This window comes from Symphalangus syndactylus, chromosome 21, assembly GCF_028878055.3.
Source record: "Symphalangus syndactylus isolate Jambi chromosome 21, NHGRI_mSymSyn1-v2.1_pri, whole genome shotgun sequence".
Lineage (NCBI taxonomy): Eukaryota > Metazoa > Chordata > Mammalia > Primates > Hylobatidae > Symphalangus > Symphalangus syndactylus.
In genome coordinates this window covers 82190443-82212183 of record NC_072443.2, presented here as the reverse complement: position 1 = coordinate 82212183, position 21741 = coordinate 82190443, and the positions used below count along the sequence as shown (strand labels likewise).

General features: G+C 41.1%; 1 protein-coding gene across 3 annotated transcripts in view; it reads left to right on the top strand.

The window, feature by feature from the left end:
- Positions 1-21741, top strand: part of PTPRG (protein tyrosine phosphatase receptor type G) — a 751407-nt gene that overhangs the window by 668375 nt on the left and 61291 nt on the right. For 2 of the 3 annotated variants that reach the window (XM_055259569.2, XM_063630795.1), the window contains exons 14-15: positions 9066-9152; positions 21609-21700. In XM_055259569.2, coding sequence (XP_055115544.1) covers positions 9066-9152; positions 21609-21700 — 179 coding nt within the window. The remainder of the gene's footprint in view (positions 1-9065; positions 9153-21608; positions 21701-21741) is intronic. The other variant, XM_063630796.1, reaches the window with a different exon arrangement.

Below are 21741 nucleotides of genomic sequence, written 5' to 3'. Positions count from 1 at the left end.
GACTTACATGTCTCCACCCCAGTGCACAGGGAATCTTTCTCCTCTAATAGTTCCACTTAAGTCCCAACATGGCATCTCTTATTACTGACTTATATCATTTGTCCATATCCCGGAGTCGTCTGGTGGCCAAAAGGATGGAACATTCTTGTCAGGCCTAGGTCTTATATTTAACTCTGGAGCTCAGAAGTAGGATCAGTGCCATTGGCATCAAAACCTTGGACTGAAGCCGAACAAGGGATGGCTTTCCAAAGGACCATCAAGACCTAAAAAAGTGAGTAGAAGGTTCAGCTAAGTATTCTGTTACTTAAAAAATTATAAAGCTGTTTCTATTGCATGTGCACTGGAGCCATTTTCAGCTTCCTATTATTTATGCAATGCATACAGAGTTCCTGCCATGCATCCTGGTGGGCCTAGAGATTTAGAGATGAGGTCCCTTGGCCCTCACAGTCCATTGGAAGAGGCAGATGAGTAAATAGAATCGAGTATGGGGAGTATTTGGAGAAGGATAAATCCAAGTTGCTATAACAGCATATAGGAAGGGCTTCAGCCCAACCTGGAATGGGGGTTGGGGTCAGGGAAAGCTCCCTGGAGGACCTGGGCCTTGAAGCACAACCAGCTGTCAGCCAGGTGAAGAGGGTGTGGAAGAATGAGGCTGGGGAGAAAAAGCCTGGCCTACTGCAAGCAGATACATGTGGCTCAGTGTTGTTGGAGCAGAGTGTGGGGACAGCAAGGGCCGGATCATGAGGGCCTCATCGAAGGGAGATGTGCCATATCCTGAGGATGATGGGAAGGTACTGAAGGAGCCAAAACTGCAGGAGGGCAAGATCAGAAAGAAACACTACTGTGTCTAGAGACTAACACGGGCCTATAGTCACATAGCCTGGATTTGGAGCCACACTCCACCACACTGTCTATCTGTGCAGCTGTGGAGCATGTGTTCCTACCAGCAGTGCTGTCATCTCTAAGGTGTGAATTTGTTTTGGGGAGATTTTTATAAACTTATTTTGTGTATAAAGCACAGATTTACATATACATATATAGCATTTGTGCATTCGTGGTATTAAAATTGGCACTGGGCAATTGGGGGGGGGGAGTCTAAAAGGGCCCCTTAGAGGAGGTGCCAATGAAAAACAAGTCGAGAAACACTGCTTTAGACAAAGACTTCTCCACCAACTTCGGTTTCCTCATCTGCAAAATATAGTTACGAAATGGGCCACAAGTTCACGTGAGGATTCAGTGCAAGCTGTGGAAAATGCCTGTCCTGGTGCCTGGCACATGGTGAATGTGCAGGTAGTGTTATACCAGATCTGACTTTAGGGAAAAATGGAAAATATAACTCTGGGTCCTGGTATGCCTCAAATGAAGTTGTTTTTTAATAAGGAAAATCAAATGTACAGATCTAAATGAATTTTGTCCTTTAAATGTCATCACATTGTATAGCCGTACACAGTTTCCAATATGTCCATTGCATACAACATGCTTGAAAATAATTTTTGGAATTTCTTTCTAGAGTTCATTCTTTTGAAGGATCTCAGTTGTGCAAAGTATTTATCCTAGAAATAGATAAAACTCATCTGTTTGGAGCTAAATATAGCATAAATGTAGGTTAACCAACTGAGCAGAACCACTTTGGGCCAAAAAAGGAAAGGGGTGACTATAATGTTAATGAAATTGGTTTGGGTGATGCTCCTAATAGGCCTTAAAGGCAATTCCAAAGGAGGACATTCCTAAATAACTGGGTTAAAGACATGTGATCACTCCCACCCGCAACCCCAGGAAACAACTCTGAAGCCCAGTGACCAGCCTCATTAATTCCAGGTTGGCTGTATTAGAATAAGCTTCATTGCTGTTGCAGCAGACATACCCCAGCACCCCAGTGGCTTAATAACACACAAAGGTTTATTTCTCACCCACGTGAGGTCTGACAGGGTTGAGCAGCCCTCCTCCACTAGTGATCTGTCTTTCTGGAACACATATCTCCCAAACTGGTGTAGCAGGGATAGAGAAGTTGAGGAGGCACCGAGCTCTCAACTGCTTGGCCTAGAAGTGGAACCCTTCACTCCTTCATTCACCACTGGCCACAGATGGTCACACAGCCCCAAGGACACAGATGAGGTAGGGGGAACACGTGGGTATTTGTTAAGCACTGCCACAGTATTCTTAAATATTTAAGCCCATTGGTATCATTGAATTATGTATGTTTCCTGAAAGGGAGAACTTTGGAGACCAGTCATTAGTCTGTACTTAAAATTTGGCTGAAACTAAAAACCATGAGCAGAAACCTCGGATACCTGTAGGTCTGAGAGACCTCAGACATCAGTCTCATCGGGGACTATTTGAGCAGTGTTTTTATAGGCAGCAACATGGATCTGTGGGGAGACATTTATTCTAAAATGTTTTTAGCTGAGCTGTTTCAGGTAGGATGCTATAGTTCTCCTTTGAATGTCCCTTGCAAACGTCTGCCATGAAGAGCTGTAGGAACCAGAATCTGTAATAACACAGAAGCTGCTATAAAACTAGGAAGAAATGTATGCAAAGTGATTTTGGACAAGGGGCAGGGTTGTGAGGCAGATAATAAAAATAAAATCAACTAACAGTTATAGCTTTAATGGCACCCTATTGTGTGCCTTATAAATATTGCAATCCTTATTAAGCATGCAGTGGTTCAGAGCTATTGGAAATAAGGGGAAAAATCAATTGAAAAGTTTTCGCAGTGTGCCATTTTGGTCTTTTTACTTAAGATGGTAGTAAAACATACCTTTGAATTGCAACAGTCAGATGCTGCATTCCAAGAACTCTGCATCCCCTGCCTTACCAAGACAAGCTGTTTATATGGCAATAATGTGCTGACATTCCTGAAAAGACTTGGAGCAGCACAGCTGCTGCCACTCAGAGAGAAGAGGAAAATTTTTGGAAGGTTTCATTTTGATTTACATAATTTGAGGTTAATGCTGGGAGAGGGGCTATGTGCCCGGTGTCCAATCAGTGTGCTAGGGAGTGCAACTTATTTATTAGTTGTGCTGTAGAATAGCACAGCTATGAAGAGCAAGACATTTCTGTCTGCTTAGAATTGTATTACAAAGGTATTTTTAGTTTGTTTCTTTTTTTCTATAATCCTGAGGGATGTTGCATAGAAGGTAGTTCTTATTGCTCTGATGAGCAGTATCTCACCCCTGAAATGGCTTTGTATATCTGAAAAGGCTTTGTATATCTAAAGGTTCTTAATCAAAAAACCTTTTTTTTTTTTTTTTTTTTTTTGAGATGGAGTTTCACTTTTGTCACCGAGGCTGTAGTGCAATGGCATGATCTCAGCTCACTGCACCTATACCTCCTGGGTTCAAGCAATTCTCCTGCCTCAGCCTCTCGCATAGCGGGGATTACAGGCACCCACCACCATACCCAGCTAATTTTTGTATTTTTAGTAGAGACGGATTTTGCCATGTTGGCAAAATCTCAAACTGCTGATCTCAGGTGATCGACCCGCCTCGGTCTTCCAAAGTGCTGGGATTACAGGCGCGAGCCACCACGCCTGGCCAAGCAAAGAACCTTTTATAACTATGTACCATACTAGACATGTGCTGAGCAGATTGTACCCCCACCTAATTAGTATACGAATCCTGGGAAATAATTAGTATTGTTATGTTCATTTTGCAGATCAGAAAACAGAGGCTTAGAAAGATCATGTGACATCCCCAAGTCACAGCGTTAATTTTTGGTGGATTGTGGATTTGAACCCAGACAATTTGACTTCATAGCCCACTGGGTTAACCAGTACATTATCTTGTCCAGAGGAGGAGTAGCATGGTTGGTGGCATATACTTCCCTCCACAGCCTACTTTTATAGTGCATGTTTGTGTGTCAAAAAGACACTCCAGGAAAAGGGGATGTCTCCGCTGCTGGACATGGTGGGAGTAAAGTGGTTTGGAAGGCCAGATATAAATCATCCTTTGTTTTGGATTTGCCAAAATCATGTGGAAGAAAACTTCAGAAACCAATGATATTTTCAGGTGTTCTGGGAGCTGACTAGTGATATTCACTCAGTTACATCTCCATTATTTGAGAAGATTTTGATGTTGAATAATATAACCTATATGGTCTTAGTCCCAGCTGATCAGTGCTAGTTTTCTTGATGTTAAATGTTTAATATCTTATTGACCATAACTGTAGCCTAGAAAAAGACTTTACAAAAGTATAGAGCAGCTTCACTTCTCAAATTCAGATAGGGCTGAGGTAACTGCAGATTCTGGAACAGAAAACTGGAAACTCTCTAAGTGGGAATTGTAACATCTGACCCAGGTTTGTTAAAATTTGGTATGAGAAGGATTTCACACTCTGATCTGGTAGATTCACTTCAGCACATGACCAAGCCATCTGTAAATTCTGTGGTAAATGCGTCAACACCAATTTAGCCACATATGCAAATAGGAAAAGGTCTCTCTTTTACTCTAAGTCCCATCTTTAGATTTTCAGAAATTTTGCCATGTGTTGGTGCCTCCTCATTAAGAATGCTGTTCATGAAAACAAGTGAGTTTTGTTGACATTGCAATTTTTTTTCTTCCCTGGATGTTCAGTGGGAGACAGAGTGTAATAAATATGAAGGGATGCAAACCGCAAATGTGTGGGGGATTTGTGTTGGCATAATGGAGGCTCAGGCAAACAAACAGATGCATGTGAGAGTCGAGAGTGGCACTTGGTAACACCCCTCTCTTGCTTGAGGGATGACTGACCACATGTGCCTCACTGGAACACAGATCCCTCCTGTACTGCCACAGTAGCAACAGTGACACCAGAGCTGCTGTGAGCCCAGGCACATGCTCTTCACCCATCTGCTCCAGCGGCCGACACTTCCAGGTCTACTTGACGATGACTGGATTTTGGTTATAGGTGTTTGTCCCCTTTTCACCCCAGCAAAGTCACAAAGGAGACAGGTGTCATAAGAATGACTTCTCCCATGCAGGTAACTGTGAAGATGTAGGAAAAGGGAAACACCCCTGTTAACCAGCAATAATGGCTGAATTAATACAAAGAACACCTTATGTTATTTAATCCTCCAGCAGCCATGCGTGGTAGGCAAGGCATCAGGGACTGCATCATCCTTGTCCCAAGAGAGGAAACGGTTTCCAGAAGGGGGAATGACTTGTCCAAGATCATAGAGCTTGTAAGTTTTAGAATTTCTCAGACTTAGGGTTTTGGGTTTTTTGTTGACTTAAGACCCTTTATGGCTGGCCTAGTTACTCCTTTGTTAGTTCATTCAACATTTCTTAAGCATCCAGTTAGTTCCAGGCACTGGAGAGCCATTGAGGGGACAGAGTTCCTGCATTTAAGGGGCTCATACCTTAGCGGAAGAGAGGAGCAGGTAAACCAAGGTAATCCCAAATAGAGGTCGAAAACTGGTGGTCTCCAGACCAGTTTTATTTAGCTGACATGTTTTTTAAAACCTTGAATTATTTAGAAAATGGAAAGATGTGATGAAAAACCCCAGTTATCTGGCTTCTTGTGATAAACTGGACAATTTAGCAACGTGTTCTCAGATTCCCTTGTGTCATTGGTGGCTGGATGGCGCCATGGTGGCCCATTTTTGAGAGGCTCTCCCTTGCCAGTTTGCCAGTCTCTGCCCTCCCCACTATTCCCTGCCTGTTTGGCCCCTGTGGGTGGTTGATTTTGCATTCCCCTGGGTTGCAATAGTGATCAAGGAAAATAGTGTGTTCTGGGAAGGACTCTGACCACAGCCAGGGTTAAGTGAGAAGGAGAGGGAGCCAAGAAGGATGTCTTGGAGGAGAGAATGTTTGGGCTGTATTTTTTACAAAACAGAAAAAGGAGGCTGGGCGTGGTGGCTCATGCCTGTAATCTCAGCACTTTGGGAGGTCAAGGCGGGTGGATCACGAGGTCAGGAGTTCAAGAACAGCCTGGCCAAAATGGTGAAACCCATCTACTAAAAACACAAAAACAATTAGCCGGATGTGGTGGTGGGTGCCTATAATTCCAGCTACTTGGGAGGCTGAGGCAGAGAATTGCTTAAAATCGGAGGATGCAGTAGGTGGAGATCATGCCATTGCACTCCAGCCTGGGCAACAGAGCAAAACTCCATCTCAAAAAAAAAAAAAACAGAAAAAGATAAAGGACAAGTGCTCCAGGCAGAGGTCGCTGGGTAGGAGATGACCCAGAAGCACTGGATCATGGCACATTCATTGTTTCTTAGGGCAAACTCTGCCAAACTGCCCTTCCTTTATGCAAAGCAAAGTCCACTGTTAACAGGTAGAATCAGATTCTTTTCTGGAAGATTCTACATGTACAAAGGCACTGGGTCAGTCCTGGTTGCTCAATGTCCTCTTATGCTGAGGGAGAGAGTGAGAATCAAAAGGTAGGTTTATATAAAACTTTGTCTAGTCTGGAAAACTCTGAGCTTCCAAGACATTATTTTTGGTGGGTTTGTGTGATCACCATCTTTTCTACCAACAGACCATTTACTGGACCACAGGTATCCTGGCATCATTTTTTTCTTTTAAAAGTGGTGAGTGTGCCATTCTTTTCTTTTTGGAACCCATATCTGTGGCCATATTTCAAGACTTTTTTTTAATCATTAGGAATAATTTTTACAGTTCAGCTTTTCAAAGCCTGACAATGTGTCAAGCCATTGGGGAGAGCTCAAGCACATTTTGTGGTGCCAAAATATGGCTTGCCTCAGAGGGTTTGAGTTTATGATGACACCGTGGTGTTAAACTATCTTGCTCTGAGATGCTAATAGGGATGGGGGTAGGGAGTCTTTTGAGGTCTCCAGCTGTTCCTGGAGGTGGTCACCCCTTTTTTTCTTTCTCCATGTGCCTGTGCTGGGAGATCTGGGTCACATGGCAGCTAATGCTGCCGATCCCAGGCAACTTTTTGCTCAATAACTGTTTCCCAAATGGCTACTCAGGGGCCTTTCAGAATTCACGAGAGCTGTCAGTTGTTATAGTAACCGGCCCCCTGCTGTCGAGTTGGCCCTGAGATGCCAGTGGAAGCTCTTGGAACAAGCTAACACATAGTCATTAGACAAAAGCGGAAAGAGATTCACTGCTAAAGGTTGCCAGTTAAACATGCTCCATGATACTTAAAAAGCTGGACTGATTCTGTTAGGGAAGCGGTGGGTGGGTAAATTTTTAAACCAAGCTTACTTTTCAGGAAAGGGAAACTCCTTGTATGTTCAGTCTATTCTAGGTAACAACCATCTTTCTTTGGATTTCTCAGAATTAACTGTCTTCTCCCCCCGGGGTTGATTATATCTGTTCTGCTGGTTTGCTCAGGTAGCCTCAAATATCTCAATTATTCAAGATATTAGTTATTGATTCTGTGGCATTTGCTTCTCAGCAAAAGTGTTGTCAGTTTACGGGTGGTAGTTTTAAGCGCCTGTGATTGTGTGTGAGGAAAAACTGAGGAGATAGCCGGCTCTGCTCCAAAATTCCTGAAAGAGTGAATCTGGCAGAATTCAGAGTAGGGCTAAGGGTTGAGAAAAAGTCTAAATATTTTAGGAAGCTGCAAATTTCAAGTTTTTATGAGAATTTGTAAAAACATTCCAACACACTCATGATTTCTTCAGATTAATGTTCGTAGCCACACTGAGTATATCCATGATGTTTGTAGGACAGTTGTTGTAGTTCCAGGATGTACTCAATAGAGGGAGACAAGAAGTTCTGTGTTACAGCAATCCTTCCCCCACTTTTAATCGTATTTCCAAGTTTGACTTCTCCAAGTTTTGGTTCCTGTGCCAAGCACTTTTACCTAATATGAAGTCTAATAATTAACACAATCATTGAAAGCTTGTATTAACGGTGAAGAAAACCTAACACTCAAGTATTAGAGGATGTTCATTCCTAGAATTAAAAAACCACCAGTGGACTCAATAGTTAACAAAATTTAAATCCTTTGGAATTACATACCTGGCTTCAGAATTCTTTGTGGGACTCAACAGAACTTCCAAAAAAAGAGAACTTCCATATATATGAGTTTGTCATTACTGTTTTATCAACAGAGTTTGGAAAGAATAGGAATCATTTCAGTGTGAAATCCTACGGCCCAGCTGGTTTGGGAGACTAAATATAATTAAATAAATACTTTCAAGTGTTCTTGTGTGACAGAAGTGCATCTTTCAAATTCTGTAGCCAAGTCTCAGATGCTACAGTTATTTAAGTTTTAAGGGGAAACTAAATATAGGACTTAATATATAGTAATAACTTGCCAACTGCTGTTCCCATCTCCCTGAGGTGCCTCTCCTATTTATTCTCCAATCTGTATTGTGAATTAAGAAAATGTTTATTCTGAGATGAAAGCATGGGGTAAAAGACAAAACCCCAAATGTGTCTAATGGCACCAAATTCAGAGACATTTGTGGCAGAAGGGAGGACCAAATGATCTCCAAGTTCACTTTACTCCAATGATTTTTTTTTTTTTTTTTGGAGACGGAGTCTTGCTCTGTTGCCCAGGCTGGAGTGCAGTGGCGCGATCTCGGCTCACTGCAAGCTCCGCCTCCCGGGTTCATGCCATTCTCCTGCCTCAGCCTCTCCGAGTAGCTGGGACTACAGGCGCCCGCCACCATGCCCGGCTAATTTTTTGTGTTTTTAGTAGAGACGGGGTTTCACCGTGGTCTCGATCTCCTGACCTCGTGATCCGCCTACCTCGGCCTCCCAAAGTGCTGGGATTACAGCCCGGCCTACTCCAATGATGTTTTAAGCCATTCTGTGTGCCAGGGCAGTGTGTCAAAAGGTGGAAGAGTGGGCATATGAATGACAAGGGTCATCACTGTGTTTGTGATATCCTAACCTTCCATTAACACCAGGTTAATAGAGGCTGTGAATATGTAAAGATGACTTACAAGACTAAAGTTCCCACTGGGTATTTCTTACCTCAGCATAAAAGCTCCTCATAAGCTCCTTTGTGCAAAAGCATCCTCTTTTCAAAATGTCACAGATGAGGCCTGATGACGGGGTCTGTCTGTGTTAGATGGGAGGGGAGGGCATTTGTATGGAACTCTTGGTGGCCAATTGAAAATACTGTATTCTACACCTGTTCTCTTTTGTTTTTTGTCCATTTAGAGGGTGTAACAAAATAAAGTCCAAGGGCTTTTCCAGACGTTTCCATGAAGTGCCTTCTTCTGGGGAAAGAGGAGAGAAGGGGAGCAGGTGAGGGGCGGTCAAGCTTAAGTGGGGGGTGTCTTGATGGCCGGGACTGGCTTGCCAAATTTTTGTTTTGTTGCCATGGGGATTAAAGTCTTGTAGATGGCACAGTGCTGAAACTCAACTGCTTTACCTGAATTCCCAAAAGTAAGACTTGCAAATATCAATTCAGCTTGTGGGTAGCTGGTACCAATTAAAGTATGTCCTGTGTGTGCTTGCTTTGCTTTATTTTGCAGTTTTGGGGGTGTTATTTGTTTCTGGGTTTGTATGTACTGGGGGTGCTCTATGTTTGTGTGTCTGTATGTCTGTTGCATCCATTTTCTTTCCAAATTTTCAGATACTTGCATGGTTTTGACCTTTAAAAAAAAACATATAATGCATGCATATAGCCTTATGTGAAAAATACCTCTTAGAAACCTAAATTTGTAGATAAGTTAGGGATGAAGAGTAGGAAGGGGAGAGTGAAGTGAGCAAACGTGGATGTACTATGTGTTTTTCCTTAAGAATGGTGAATTTTTTTTTTTTTTTTTAAAGGAAACACATATGAGTTCTGGATAGTTTGAATACTTGGAAAAATTATTGTCCTGGAAAGATTTATAATAAATGTTTGGAACTCATGATTGTACAGTTTTAATCACCACACTTGAGTCTCTTGATAATATTTCTGTAAGGCCTGTCTTAGGCAAACTGTATTTAATATTAATATATTTTAATATTAAATTGCTAATTAGACTAATTCACTAATCCATATTATGTCAGGAGCAGTCCCTTTTTACTTTTAATGAACCAATTTATAGGATTTATGTTAGAATTTTTACATGGAATGATTCATCTCCGTTGGTTGTGGGTAAATGAGATTACTGAGATGAAATTTTAGATATCCAACTATTATAATTAGATAAACCTATGAAATCTGAGAAGGTATAGTTTAGGAGTTGTGACAGATTAATGAGAAAGTACATGATCTATTTTCTTTTACACTGTACTGTGTAATTTTGGCCTTGTAGGGAAAGCAATAACTGCTAACACTGGTAACTATATTATTCTGTGATCACTTTTTGCTTATTAATGTCTTTAATTTCTAATACATTTTCAAAACTAAGGACAGAAACTGAAATAGAAACTTCTCTGTATAGTTTTGGATTCAAAGACTAATCTTAAGAGAGGAAGACGTTGGACATCACTTAAAAGCCTAACTGTCATACCCAGTCCATTATAAATATGTTGTGTTTTTGACTATAACACTTTAAAAAGCCAGCATCACCTTATGAATATCACAAAGATAAATGCACATCCAATTTCAAGTCCTCCCCAGAAGTGATGATGTAGTCTGCCAGACTATTTCTTTTATGTACTTCGACCCCCACATGTCAGTGGGCTCATTATAGATATATTTTAGATCCCAACAGAGATGCCCCAGTCTCTCTGGTGTCTTCTCTGCTGCTCAGTGAGGGAAGCACAATCAGTTTCATCTAGGTCTAGGAGTTGGGAACCATCTTGTGAAACTACAGGTATTTATAGAATCCCTCTGATTGTGAATCATATCATTTACTTTTTAAAATAGTGTAGCAGCTTAAAAGACAGACTTTGGTTCAGGGACATATGTATTCTAACTGCAGCTCTGCCACTTCCTGGCCCTGCGACTAGGAAGGGTCCATAGGGCCTCAGTTTCCTTATCTAGAAAATGAGTCTAATGATAGTAACTTTTCATGAGGTTGTTGTGAAGATTAAATGGGGGTAGTATATGTAAAATGCTTAGTGTGTGAAATATATTTATTAACCCATGGAGAAGATGAGGAAATTCAGGCTCTGAGAAGTTGTCACTTGGCTAGGGCACCCTGCCTAAGTGGCTGCCTTGGGACTCCACTGCAGCGGCATGAATCCTGAGCGGGTACCCCGTCTCACAGCTACGTGTGCTATGCTAAGTACTCCATGAAAACAATATGGGCCAGATATAGATCTTGTACTCCAGGGGTGCCATGTCTGTGCTCTTCCGTATGCCAGCCGCCCTGCTGTACATTACAATTCCTCATTCTGGCCCACTGTCCCCTCTCCTTCCCTATGCTCTCTCCCCAGGCACTTTCGCTGCCTCCTTTCCTGACCCATGTCCATCCTGCTGCTGTTCTATGAAAGGGTTTTGAAAGACAGGGTGCTGCCTACCTCTGCCAGGCTTCTGCAGGAGGCTGGAATGCAAGCACTTCAACCAGGCTCTCTCTCACCTTTGCCTTTTTCAGTCCGCTCCCATTTTCTTTCCTGGCTTGTATCTTCACCTAAAATGTGGCCAGGAATCAGAAGAAGAGCCCCCAGTGATAGCTAAATTGCAACCCTCCAAACAGCTACAAGAGCTGTTACAGAATTCCTACACATTAACTTCATGTGGCATTACTCTTCTGCCCCTGTCATCTCCCTGTCCCACAGCAGGAAGGAAGGAGACTGTGCCACTAAGACGCGTTGCACAGAGAATTGCTAAAAGCAGGACAACAGCTGTGAGAGGTGATTATCCTCCCAGAAAGGAGAAGAAAAAAACACTGAAGATCAGACCCAAGTATTTAATGTTTTAATAAAGCTGATTTAAGTTTTGAGTAGGTAATACTTGACATGATTCAAAATCAAAAAGTTTAAAATTATATGCACCACTAAATTACCGTCCCATCACTCACCCACCCTGCTCCCTACCTCCTCACAAATAGGTAGCCCCTATTGCTAGTTTGTTGTGTATTCTTCCAGGGATTGTTACACATATATAAGCAAATAATGAATATCCTTTTATCCCCTTGTACACAATGGAATACAGCATATGCGATCATGTGCCTTGCTATTCTCACTTAACACAGGTTTTCCCTATCCCTATATAATTTCCTCATTCTTTTACACAGAAGCATGGTATTCCTTTGTATAGATGTGTCATGATTTAATTAACCTATCCCCTGTGGCTGTCATTTTGATTGTTCTCCGTCTTTTGTTATTACAAACAATCGTGTGATTAATAAGTTTATGTGTCACTTTGCAAGTGGATAAGCATGTCTGCAGGAAAATTTTCAGAGGAAAATTTATTGGCTGTATCCCAGGGTACATGTGTGCATGTATGGTGCCAAATTGCCCTCCATAATGGGGTACCAAGGTGGGCTTCTCTCTGCAGTCTATGAGCATGCCTATTTCCCTACAGCCAACCCAGCACACTGCATTGTCAAACTTTGGCCTTTTTACTAACCTCATAGGTGAAAAAGAAACGGTGTCTCGGTGTGGTTTTAATGTATTATCTCTTACTATAAGTGGGATTGAACCATTTGTTTTTCTGTAAACTGTTTATATCTTTTGCTTATTTTTTCTTTGAGTTATTGGTCTTTTTATAATGAAGAGAGATAATCCCTTGGTAGCAATATGGTTTGCAAATATTTTTTCCCAATTCATAGTTTACTTCTTAACTGTATTTATGGTTCTTCTTTGATGTTTATATAATCAGATTTATCTATATTTTCTGCTTTGCTTTCTAGATTTTGAGTTTTCTTTTAAAAGTCTCTCCATTCTGAGGTTATTCTTTTTTAAAATTACTTTTATGGTTTCAAATTTTAATAGTAAATTCATTTGGAATTTAACCTGGTTGATCGTGTAATGTCTGAATCTACTTTTTTCCCCCCCCAGATGGTCTCAAGTATTTTAAAAAAATTCTGCAATCTGGGGCTTAGTGAAGAGGCATATAATACCTTCTTAGATCCTTAAAATATCACTCACAGCAAAATACAGTCAATCAGTATATTAGCAAAATAAGGAGTTGCCAAAAGGCTTTTACCCAGACATTTTAGATTATAAATACTGAAAAATATGTGCAGTAAATAAAATGTGAATTTCATTTCTTACCTCCTCCCCAAAATGAGTTGGACTATCACATCACCATTAACCTTCCAAAATCAGTGGGATATTGTGTCAGTGCCTTAAAACTGTGGCAAATGAGGTGGAGAGCCCCTCAAGCCTCAGTCCAGATGTTCAGAATATTCCAGTCTAGGGTCTGAAGGGTGAGACAGCCACCTTAAAGTCCCTGACTTCAAGCCTTCTTTTCTGGGTAATAGCTGGAAGCCTTGGGAAGTACTGTCCAGGGCTCACTTTCTCAAAGCCAGCTATAATATAAGAACTGTCATGGTCTCTTCAAAATGTGGTTTCTGAAGAGACCTTTTCTCTCTTATCTCCTGGAAAGTATTACCAGTACTTCAGTCAGAACTAGGTATCTGCAAGGATTTCTTGGCAAACTTAATGTCTAGCTAAGAGAATATAGTTTTGAGACCACTTTTGTGCCTATAATTTATCATTTTCTCCCACCTTCCTAAAGATGTTAATTGCAGGCAATTTGAATCATCCAATAAAATTCTCACTATGGGAATCAGATTTTTGTCACTTCTGACTGTACCAAAAGTCGACTAGGCCATCTCTCCTATTCATGTGAAATCCAAAATATTTTTGAAACATTCTCTCCTCGTTTTCGTATCTGTTTCCTCTTTCACACCCCATCCATCATTGCATGATTGTGTTCTCTTTTTTCTTCCCTTTTCCCTTTCTCTCTCCTCATATCTGTTAAGCCCTGCTTATCTAAGGTATGACAGCCATATGCCCTGGGACTTCCACAGCCTTCATGTGAAACTTGCCATTTGATTATCCCCCAAAGCACATTGACATTTGTCAAATCTCACGCCCCCTTTTATGATTTGGAAAATATAGCCACTAGAAACATATTTTGGTTTGAGTTTTTCTTTTGAGAAGATCCCTTCCGGAAGAGATACTACAAGTGTAAACTGAGTTTTATAAACTGAATCATTTAACATGCCATAAAGGAAACTTAACAGCAAGTGAGTTGTTGTATATGAAAAATCTCAACTTAGAACTTACATTGGGCTCCTTTCCAAGTGGAATCCCGGAGTTATTTCAGACACTCCTCTTTGAGGAAAAGCCCAACAACGCCTACAGCCTTTTTCTTTTATTGTTGTATTTGTCACTTCAATTTCTCGAAACATTTTGCCCTAATAAATCAACCCATGCCTTTTTAATACAGCTCTCAATCATCTTCCTTGAAGGCATGTGAACATTTTCAACTTTCTATTTGTAAGTGGCTGTTATTCATGCAGGGTTTACTACAACAGATCCGTTTACAAAAGTAAATATTAATGCGATTTCTTTTCTTGACAGCATGAAAATAAATGGGATTATTAGCGGGTATGCCACTGTAAATTTAAATGAGGGCAGTGTGTAAATCAGTTAAGATTATATAATTAATATTCAGCAGCAGCTCAGCTAACTGCCCTCTCTAGTCTGCAATTAGAATTTTGAGCTACACACTGCTAATAAACTCTTTGTCACCCTGATGTGATTATAGAGCCATTGAGTTTAATTTGAAGACAGTGACTTGGTTTCTAATTCCTATATACCAGCAATCAGTTAGTTCATGATTCCGGGTTTTCATACGAGTCTGGAGGCCACATCGTGGTCCTCCACCCTGCCCATGTCCAGTAGTCATGGTGTTGTTCAGGGCAGTGTTGTAGTAAGCGGAGGACCCGGGATGAGAACAATGTGACATCCCAAGCTTCTCAAAGTGGGTGTACACGTTGACCCAGATGTCTGTAGACCTCAGAAACCCCTTTTTCCTATAAGCAGGTTTGGAGACCTGCCTTTTAAGGAGGTTTGTTTGTTTGTTTTTTAATACAGCAGTGTTATGTGGAATTCCAGACATTTCTAATGTTCAGTCTTTCTGCACTCAAGTTCAGCACTTTGCTTCTGAAAAATATTGGTCACTAAATTATTTCCAGGTTCTTGTCAGAAGGGCAGAAAGAGATATAAGAAAATCGTTAGCTCATATCAGAGGTTATCTAAACAGGTTCCCAGAAAAACAGAAGCCACAGAAGAAAAGGCCTTTACGCAGAAATTTGGTCATTCTGGATATTCTTCCTTAAGAATATATCAAATTCCTGGGTGGAAATGGGGGGTCAGAAGTCTAGAGATTTTTTTTGTTTGTTTTGGTTATTTTGCTACATTTTGTTTGGGTAGTAAGTCTCTATAACTGGAATTTTATTAATACTTCCAAAGGACTGTCAGAGCAGCTGGGCGTGTGTGTGTTTCATTAGTCAAGAAGGCCAATTAAACATACTGGAACCTGTCATGTGCTGGCAGTGTATATTTTTCAGCAGGGAGCTCAGGGACTTGACGTTGACAGCTGATACTGGCCGATGTGTTTCACATCCTGACTAAAAGATGTACTCTGCATGTTGTGTGTGCTCTGTTTTCCCAAGTAGACTTTAATTTTTAAAGAGGTCTTTATCCTTAAAATATCTCCCTTATTTGAAAGCATGGAAGGTTATTTTTAGAAATTTCAGTCCAAGAGAAAATATTCCTAATCATAAGCTTCATGTGTCCCATGTGGGCTTTTAAGAAGCCATGCATACTTGCACATTCCTACCATCAGGGCTTCAGACACTGTACAGATCTGGACCACAGGTGTGGGTTGTGGGCTTGAAACCCAGAAAACTGCTAACCAGACACCCTACAGATTTGATCAGCTACTATCACACATTATCCTCTGGACTTCCAATCAAACCTTTCTTAGAAATCTTTTGAAGATATATGAGCCCATGTTTGGTTTTCTAAAAAGGGATGAATGAATGGAGAGTAACATAGGAAGCTTGCTTCCACTCTGCTACTTGAAACTTTCTATAGAAATGTGCGTAGATCTAATATGTTAGTCATCTTTGGTCAAGCACCAGAAGCACTTGGGTAGCATTTAGGGCTATGCTGTAAGAAAAGTGCATTCTTTTGAACAGGGACGCTTATTCAGTGCAGCAAAATGCTTACTCTGTGAGAGGCGTATGAGAAACGGGACCAACTTAGGGACCAACAGATTCACATCTCCCGTTTCACTTTCATTCTGTCTCACATACCCACTGAGTTTGAACTGAGGAAATAACTTGTGCAAACTGAGCTCTTTCTTGTACCCATCTGGGAGCATTCAGTGAATGTTTCACATAAGTCCCTCTATCTTGGGTATCTTGTTGATGGGGGTGGGCTTTAGAAAGCCATCTAAAACAGTGGTTTTCCAGTTTGTTTAAGTGGCAGGAAACTTGGAATTCAAGATGTCGGAACATCATTATTATTAATAATATTGAAATAAATATTGACAACTTCAATGCCTTCATAGAAACCGAAATTAATTTTCCTACCAGACAAGTATAGCAGTCCACAAGGGTGGATTCTCAGGAACGATTTTCCCTTTCTCACAGTGGTTCATAGTTGGACACAGTACATACCAGAATCCCTAGAGGGAGTCTTCACAATACACAGAGCTATATATACCCCACTCTGCACCTGCTCTGTTAGAATCATCATGAATGGGGCTTACCCTGCCTGGGTATTCTAAAAGCTCCCTAAGCCAAAGAGCTATGCACTCCTTGTTAATAACCACCATGTGACTGATACTTTACTGATAAGAGAGAGAGAGAGACTGAGAGACAGACTGACTGACTGTTCAGGGCCCTCCAAAATTAAGGCATACCTAAATCAGAGAACTTAAAGTGTCAGAAAGATATATGCTGCAAATGTACAATAGGGGGAAGTAGAAGATAACTAATTCGGGTCATTACTAGGCCTGTCAGAGTCAGTGAAAATAATGTTACCTGGCCTCAGTTTCTTAAAGGGCACAGACAGCACCCAGGGGTTGGGGAGGGGATGGGAAGTAAAAGGGCAGAGGTGGAAACGTGAAATATATGGTGGGGAATCATTGGATTATATTTTGTAGTTAAATCTGTAAATATACTTTTTCATTACAAACATGATCTATTTCATTGATTTCCCTTTTTAGAGTACTTACATATACAAATGTTTAGTGAAGAGAAATTATAATTTTGGAAAATGGTTCTTTGTGATCCTAGAAATCTGATTCATTCAGGGAGGGTCTGTAAGGGTAAGTTGGTTGAAAGAGAATTAGACCTAGATAGAAAATTGAAATTGCATGCTCAGTGACACACATAAGCACTTTGAGAAATACTTTTTTTTTTTTTTGAGACCAAGTCTCGCTCTGTTGCCCAGGCTGGAGTGCAGTGGTGTGATCTCGGCTCACTGCAACCTCCGCCTCCCAGGTTCCAACGTTTCTTCTGCCTCAGTCTCCCGAGTAGCTGGACTACAGGCACATGCCACCACACCTGGCTAACTTTTGTATTTTTAGTACAGACGGGGTTTCACCATCTTGGCCAGGCTGGTCTCAAACTCGTGATCCACCCACCTCAGCCTCCCAAAGTGCTGGGATTACAGGCGTGAGTCACCGTGTCTGGGTAGCGCTTTGAGAAATTCTATCTCCATTCCCCTGAGCTCAAAATTAGAGATAATACTGCCTCCTTAAGTAGATCACAGTTCAGAGGTTTAGAGGCATTAAAACTTGTGTTTTTCTTTCCTTTTCTCCAAAATCCCTGCTTTTGCTTTTTTTATTCCTGGATACCTCTGAAGGTCAAGAAACATAATTTCTCATGGAAATTCCCTGAAATGAGCAAGTTAAAATACAATGTCATGTGATACGCAGCTGCTTTTCTTAGATATTAAACACAGTGTGGAATTTGTACATGCAAAGGGACCATCTTCATATTGTTAAGGATCATGAAAAGCTGACAACAGACTGACCACCTTCATCAGTACCTGGCCCAGAGTAGACCCCCAATAGATAGTTATTAAAGGAATAAATTAAATACCAGCATCGTAATGCCTCCATGAAATGGAAGATTAAGCAAACATTAATAAAGAGGATGCCAGTCTATATTTGTTGTCAAGGAGAGATGCATATAGAATGATCTCATTTCATTTTTTAAAAATAAAACTCCCCCAGCTACTCAGGAGGCTGAGGCACGAGAGGTGTGAGAATCGCCTGAACCTGGGAGGCGGAGGTTGCAGTGAGCTGAGATCGCGCCACTGCACTCCAGCCTGGATGACAGAGCGAGACTCCATCTCAAAATAAAATAAAATACATACTCCCCCAACACCCAGAAAAAAAAAAAAGGAAAACAGCCCATCTGTCTATATTTGGGTGAGATTATAATAATAGCCCACAGATTGATCTCCTTGTTCCATTTCTGCTGCCCTCTAATCCATTCATCATGTAGCAGCCAAAATGAGCTTTCTGAAAGAAGCAAATCAGACGGTGCCTCTCCATGGATTAAAGCCTTTCATTGACTTTCCCCTGCTCCTAGACACCAATGAAGGTTCTTTGGTCTGCTGGATCCTGCATGATCTGCCTCTGGCCTGCCTCTCCAACCTTGCTTTCCACAGCCTTTCCCTTGCCTCTGGCTTCCTTCCAGTTTCCTAAAATGCGCCAAACTCCCTCTGCTCCAAGGCTCTTCAACTAACTGCTTGACTTGCCTAAAATGGTCTTCCTCCAGAGTTTCACAGGGTTAGACCTCCTTAATCAGGCCTCAGCTCAAATGCCACCTCCTCAGTGAAGTCCCTTCCTTCAGCCGACTTCATTTACCACCACATCATTCTTATTTTCTTCATTGCTCTTGACTATTTGAAGCAATTTGTTTGCTTGTTGTGGATTTTTCCCCATGAAGACATAAATACTAGGAGGGTAGGTGCCTTGTGTGTCTTGTTTATCATTGTGCTCCCACCTCCTCACTGCAGATGATCAAGGAATAGTCAATAAATGAGGAGAAGTATACAGGGATAGACCTCAAAATATTCATAGTGATCATCACTCGGAGGAAGATTTTGGGTGTTTTTAATTGATTTTTTTCTTTTCATTCGTGTTGCCTAATTTTTCTGCAAAGATCATCTGTTGCTTATATAATACTTTATCAATTACTCCAGTGCTTAGCCAGGCTTAAGGAAGTAGTTTTAAGGATTGCAGACAGCGGCGGGAATGTGTTGTCTGCATACTTGATGCTGTGCAGTGGGTGCTGAATAAACATTTGCCAAATCCATTGAAATCTTTATTCTACGGGAAGACATTCCCCACAAAGTTCTGTAGTTAGTTTCCCACCCATATATTTGTGTGGGAGGCAAGTGCATGATGTGCAGCAAGGTACAGATGCGGAGCTTTGTCTCCCGGGTTTCTGATCCTTATCCCCAGTCGTGTGCTTTTCTCTGGCAATCATGGAGTTATTTTGCTCCAGGGAAAATCCATTATAAACAGCAGCACATGGGGCACTAGAGTGTGATTTGCTTCAGTACACACTGCTTTTTTCAAAGATAATGTGGAGCCTGCAGTTCCACATATAACTGAGAGACTGGCTAAACTGTCTGCCTGTCTTGTAGGGAAAAAAAAATCTACAATATAGTATATATATCCTTTCCAAGTCACTTTAACTTGGCCAGTAACAATTCTATTTACTAATAGCTTTACATTTTAGAAGTCTAATAGCCATAATAATTATAGTCTTAAAATCAAAGTTACTTCTTGCATGCATTTGTTTTTTACAAGTTAAAGTCTAACCCAGTAAATTGCATCCCATTCATCTTAGTGACTTAGAGCACTTATTTGGGCTATTAAGTAGTTGAATAGCTGTCCTCTAACTCAACAAAAGCAGGTTTTCCTTGGCTATGATACTGGACGGTTAAGGCTTTCATTCATTTGTGAAGTCCATAACCTGTGTTTTAACTTTAATGTTACATTCTGGAAATCTGTGCAAATTGGGGAACGTGGGGGAGGAGAGGAAGGAATCCAAGAGTAGAAAACTTAATAACTAATTTAGAGAGAGAAGGAAGTTATCTCAAACATCAAAATAATTTTTTTTACATAGATTTCCATTGCTTTACATTCAGAAGATTTGGTTAGTACCAGAGCCCTATAATATTATGTGCATTTCATATCCATGTAGCTTAAGTCTCACTAACTTATGTTCTTCACAAATTTAGGTAAAGGCAGCTAAGCAAAGAGTGATGAAAACTTGTTTTATTATTTATATTATAAATGCTGAGCAATTCATAGGAAAAAAAAACACACTCATTTTTCTTCAGTGCTCTATTAGAGTAGTCCTGGGAGGCATGTGTCAACAGTTGTGGTAACTGACGTTCAAAATCTCCTAATGCTATGGAGCAGCAGTCTAGATTGATTCTAGAGCACTATCCAAATGGAAACTGCTTAGAGCTACTTTCCATCTGAAAACAGGCACTGCTTAAAGAACAGCGCTTCACACTATGACATGTGATCATTTCTGATTGCGTGTAGTTATAATAGCCTGTATAAAAGCTGAGATGGAAACATCTTTGTAACTCTGTGGTCTCTTCACTCCCACGGAGATCTTGTTTTTTGTATTTTCTTGATTTTTCTCTAACCTTCCCAACCCTAGCCCCTTCTTTGGCCTCACAGAAACAGGGTATGCCCAGTGGAATCATCCCAGGATATTTTTGATTAGATTGAGCAAAGACAACTGTGAAGAAAAGTTGACTTATCTGGTAGTTGGAATACGGGCCCCAGAAAAAGCAAAGCTGTAATGTGTGTAAATGTTGTTTGGTGTGCGATGCCAGAGGAGGAGGACAGATCCCAGTGACACTGTGCACCAGAAGGATGCCGCCTGCTTGGCTAAAAGACCCAGCAGTAGGGCCAGCTATTGTAAAGCCCCTCTGCCAAATGAACAGGGACCCTTCTCTGGTCACAATAGCCATTCACGCTGAGCAGCTTCATTAAATATTCAGCCTGTGCTTCCGGCAGCTCATTAGGGCCGCAATGAGCAGTGACGTGGATGCAGGAAAGCTGAGGGCCAGCCAGCATCGGAGACAGAGGCTGAGTGAGCTGCTGATGGCTTTTCTCTTCATTGCCTGTCCTATGATGACCAGTGTGTGCTCTCTGCTTTGCTTGAAATACAGGTAAAAAAAAAAAAAAAAAAAAAAAAAAAAAAAACAAGCAGATGACACTTAAAGGCTTCAAGACCTTGTCTCAGATGTTGTCTGGCAAGGGCCTCGTGATTCTGAGTGCTTGCCTTCCTGAAGCCCTCTGACCCCTTTAAAGAGCTGTCTGAGGCTTTGGGGGCCTTTGCTAAGCATGAACAATGTGGTGCTATTGTGTACTTGGGCTGTTTGATGACGATATTGGAAGCGGATACAAGGTGTGGTTTTGAACTTGGTGCTGGGGATTTAGAATAGCAATTTATTCCTCTGTAACATACCAAATTTAGAAATATTGTGAGATAACCCTAGCGGTCTGTGTGGTAGGTTTACTCTCTACCATGTTTTCACGTATTTGAGTAGTTAAATACTAAGCCTTTCCCTTTGAACTATCAGGTTGGATGCAGTGATGATAAAAAAAAAAAAAGGATATTCTTTAGCAATTTGGGGCCCTTCCAACAGGCTGAATGTTGTCCTTGTATCTTGTTACTTTTACATGAGTTTACCCTCAGTGCTGTGTGATGTTTAAAGCTGGGAAGATCTGCAAAATAAGAATTAAAAGAAGATGAACTCAGATAAAGTATATTCTATTATTGACATGTTTTTCTCTTTTCTACACAGAAAATGTTTTCAGACTGCTCATTTCTATGTGGAAGACAGCAGTTCACCTCGAGTGGTCCCTAATGAAAGTATTCCTATTATTCCTATTCCGGGTAAGTAAGACACTGCTCTTACTTCCAATGGGCTAATTGTT